This window comes from Amyelois transitella, chromosome W (assembly GCF_032362555.1).
Source record: "Amyelois transitella isolate CPQ chromosome W, ilAmyTran1.1, whole genome shotgun sequence".
NCBI lineage: Eukaryota > Metazoa > Arthropoda > Insecta > Lepidoptera > Pyralidae > Amyelois > Amyelois transitella.
Window position 1 is genome coordinate 9,407,945 of NC_083536.1, and position 4,281 is coordinate 9,412,225.

At 36.8% G+C, this 4,281-nt stretch overlaps 1 protein-coding gene across 1 annotated transcript; it reads right to left on the minus strand.

Annotated features, from left to right (window-relative positions):
* Window positions 1-3,263: 3,263 nt before the first annotated feature.
* LOC132904166 (lactosylceramide 1,3-N-acetyl-beta-D-glucosaminyltransferase-like) lies at window positions 3,264-4,281 on the minus strand (the record flags this gene model as incomplete). The annotated part of the gene is made up of 1 exon (XM_060954081.1): window positions 3,264-4,281. A coding segment is annotated over one exon (924 nt), but the record flags the coding sequence as incomplete, so codon positions are not given.

Here is a 4,281-nt window from a genome sequence, read left to right on the forward strand (position 1 = left end):
TGGCATTTCTGTTAATGTTAAAAAGTGTCAGGCTATAGTAGTTGGCAGTTTCTATCAGATTAATAATATTGACATTAACACCTTGCCACCGCTGATTTTTGACGGAACTATAATTGAATTTAGTACGACGGTTAAAAACCTTGGCTTACATATTGATACCAACTTACATTGGGATTCACACGTTGTTGCAACCAGTCGGAAAGTTTACAGTGTTCTGCATTATCTGCAACGCTTAAAACATTTTCTTCCAACAAAGACGAAGATTATGCTTGCCCAAGCACTTCTTCTGCCTATAATTGATTATGCTGATGTGTGTTATTTGGATTTAACTGAAGAGCATCTCAACAAATTAGAACGTCTTCTAAACAATTGTATCAGGTTTGTATTCTGCCTTCGGAAGTACGATCATATTTCTGAATACCGTTCTCAGCTAAAATGGCTCCCCATCCGTAACCGTAGAAATCTTCACATCTTATGTCAGCTCTATACCATTCTCAATTATCAGCTTGCCCCAGACTATCTTAAAAAAGACTTCCAACTATTAACTCCTACTCACGAAAAAATCCTACGTTCTTCAAATAAGTTAACTCTTGCTATCCCTTTTCACCGTACAGGTATTGCCTCCAATTCTTTCGCCGTTATGGCTGTTAGGCTCTGGAATTCACTTCCCGGGTCCATCAGGACATCCCCAAGTCGTTCTAGTTTCAAATCGCGGGTATACGGGTTTTTCTTAAGTCGCGAGGGTATTTAATATCGCCTTTTCACTCATTTCGGTAATCGCTGCACCTATTTATTTATGTATATTGTTTATCTATTGTAGTTTTTATGAATGTATATTATAATTATTTTATTTTATATTTTGTGTAGGTATAAATATATTTATTTAGTTTAACCCCACATGAAGTTCTCTGTAAGACCCAATGGTTGACTGGTAGATAATGCTTCTAGCATTAAGTCCGCCAATTGTGCTATACATTTGTATCTTGTGCAATGAAGTTTAAATAAATAAAAAATAAATAAATAAAAAATAAATAAATAAATCATTATCTATAGTTATTATTAATTATAAATTAGTAACCAGATTCTAAAGACTAGAAAAGTTGTTAATTGAAGTTTGTATTGATGGGTTTTTCATCTAATTACCGCTATATGTCTTTAACAAAAATTTGGTTTTTGAAAAAAAATCAGTTCCGGGTACACTTGATCCCTGCGAGCGCGGGGAGCGCGATGTTCGAATTCCTCAATACTTTTTTTAAATTTTAAAACTGTCTCTAAATACAATTTGTTGAAATCATAATCAAAATATAATATTTTGTTTTTCATAAGAGAGCATAGTCAGACAACCCGTCTCCGAGTTGTTTTTGATGCAAGTCTCAAAACAAGTTTAAATTTAAGTCTTAATGATGTTCTTTATAATGGGCCCACAGTGCAAAGGAAGTTGTTCGAAATATTAGTATTGTTTCGCTCATATGAATTTGTAGCCTTGTGTGATATCCGTCAAATGTATAGGCAAATAAGAATTGATCCTTCACAAAATCATTTACAAAATATCCTTTGGAGAAGTAATGTTAATGATCCATTATTGTGCTTGCAGCTTCAAACTGTAACATATGGTGTCAGGAGTTCCAGTTTTCTCGCCACGCGATGTCTGGTTGAGCTAGCAATAAGGTATGGAGACAAATATCCATTAGCAGCCAGCGTGTTGTTGAATAATATAGTATATATATAGTCTTACAGTATTGAGCAAAGTAAAAAGCAGGTATGTAATGAATTAATTACTTTATTAAGGCTTGGAAGCTTTGAGCTACATAAATGGAGCTCAAGCAGCAATAGGGTATTATCTGATATTCCAAAGGACAAGCAAGTATTTTCTGAACATCATCAATTTGATAACAGTGAAGCTGTGTTAAAGGCTTTAGGATTATTTTTAGATATGAAAAATGATCAATTTAGAATATGCAAGCCAGAAGGCAAACTCCCTAAAGAGTGGACGAAACGAATTGTCTTAAGGCTGATCTTATGGATTTTCAGAAATATTCTTATTTTAACAAAGGATATAAATATGTTTTAGTTGTAATAGATACATACATACATACATACATAAACTCACGCCTCTTTCCCGGAGGGGTAGGCAGAGACTACCTCTTTCCACTTGCCACGATCCCTGCATACTTCCTTTGCTTCATCCACATTCATAACTCTCTTCATGCAAGCTCGGCGGTTTCGGGCACTTTTGACCTGACCCTTCACCAGTACGTCCTTAATTTGATCAAGATATGTTCGTCTAGGTCTTCCCACCCCGACCTTTCCCTCCACACTCTCCTTGTATATCTGCTTAGTCAACCTGTTTTCATTCATCCTCTCCACATGACCGAACCATCTCAACATACCCTTTTCTATTCCTGTAACTACATCTTCTTTCACATCACAACATTCCCTTATCACGCTGTTCCTTATCCGGTCACTCAATTTCACACCCAACATACTCCTTAACGCTCTCATTTCCACTGCATTTATTCTGCTTTCGTGCTTCTTTTGCCATACCCAACTTTCACTCCCATACATTAATGTCGGGACCAACACGCCCCTGTGCACAGCCAGTCGAGCCTTTTTGGATAGTTTCTGACTGCTCATAAAGGCATGCAAAGCTCCATTCACCATGTTCCCCGCGTTCACTCTCCTTTCAATATCACTATCACACTTGCCATCTGATGTAAACTTTGATCCTAGATATACAAACTCTTTCACTTGCTCAACTTTTTCTCCTCCAATCAAAATATTACATGCTGTCATTTCTTTCTCCATTTCAAAAACCAGTGTTTTAGTTTTACTTACGTTCACTTTCATTCCTTTCTCTTTTAAAGCTTCATGCATACAGTTTACCATCTCCTGTAACTCCTCCGCTGATGACGCCAGTATAACCTGATCGTCGGCATAGAGCAGACATTTGACGAGTAATTCATTCATCCTTAATCCACTTTCAGACTCTTTCAAATCTGTCAAACAACTATCCATAAATAGGTTGAACAGCCACGGTGACGCAACACATCCCTGCCTAACACCTTTCTCAATCTTAAACCACTCAGTGTGCGCTCCGTTTATCCTGACACAAGCACTCGAATCCTCATATAAGTGGCCATTCAGTCTTTTCAAGACTGTTGGCTCTGTCTACCCTGCAAGGGATATAGACGTGACCATATGTATGTATGTATGTATATATTTATATAAAGTTATATACTGACTAACCAACTTTAAAACTCTGATATTTAGGGTTATAAATTTGTGTGTATATTCTAAAAACCCTGTGGTATAAATAAACCATAAGAATAAGAAATTTTTGTGCTCACCTTTTCATTTTTACCTAGTATAAGTTCCTTTCTCTTTTACCAAATAATCCCATGTATTCAATATATCGTAAATCGTCAGATCTGGTGGTCCAAAGAGGAACGGCCCGAAATAGTTTGGGCCTAATTTTAGGAAACTCTCCGATATATCCCTGGTCAAAATACGGTTACCGAGTGGCTTCCGAGGCACTCCGATCTTCTGGGCGCAAATTCCAGTGATTTGGACATCGTCTATCCAAAAATAGGATATGGACTGTGCGACCTCTAGAAGTTTTGATATGACATCTTGGGAGTAGATGATCGCCCAGCCTCCGCAATATGCCGGGTAATAATAGTCCTTATATTCATCCAGTGTTACTTGATATTTGGAATTTTCATTCCTCTGGGCTAAAGAATTCTCATATGTGTGACAATTTATCAAACTTTTCGCGCCGAATGGTGACAAAACTCTGCCCAAATAATTCCACACCTCTTTAATATTCACAACTATGTCATCATCAGTTTTCAATACATATTTAGCCTTTGGACAATGGTGCGTTACCCATTTCAACCCCATCACATATTTATAAGTCAGGTTTTTATAAGCATCTATGAAATTCCCTTGTACAATATCCCCATACAATTTAATTTCCTCTGTTAATAGTTGATTTGTAATGTTATCAGCTTCTCCTAACAAAAACACCAATTTTGTTGAGTCCACTGTCTTTCCCCATGTTTTTCTAATAGCCATTCTGTTAGCAAAATTAGTAGGCCTCGTAGAAACAATAATCACCAACAAAATCCCAGCTAGATTATTTCGACACGGTTGTGCGTTAGCCAGAAATGAGAATTTCAAATCTAACAATTGGTCGTAAATGTCTGATGTATTTACGATTGTGGTATCATAAGGTCCAAGTAAAGATACCGGATATTCACGACCTTTCTGAGAGTAGAAGTA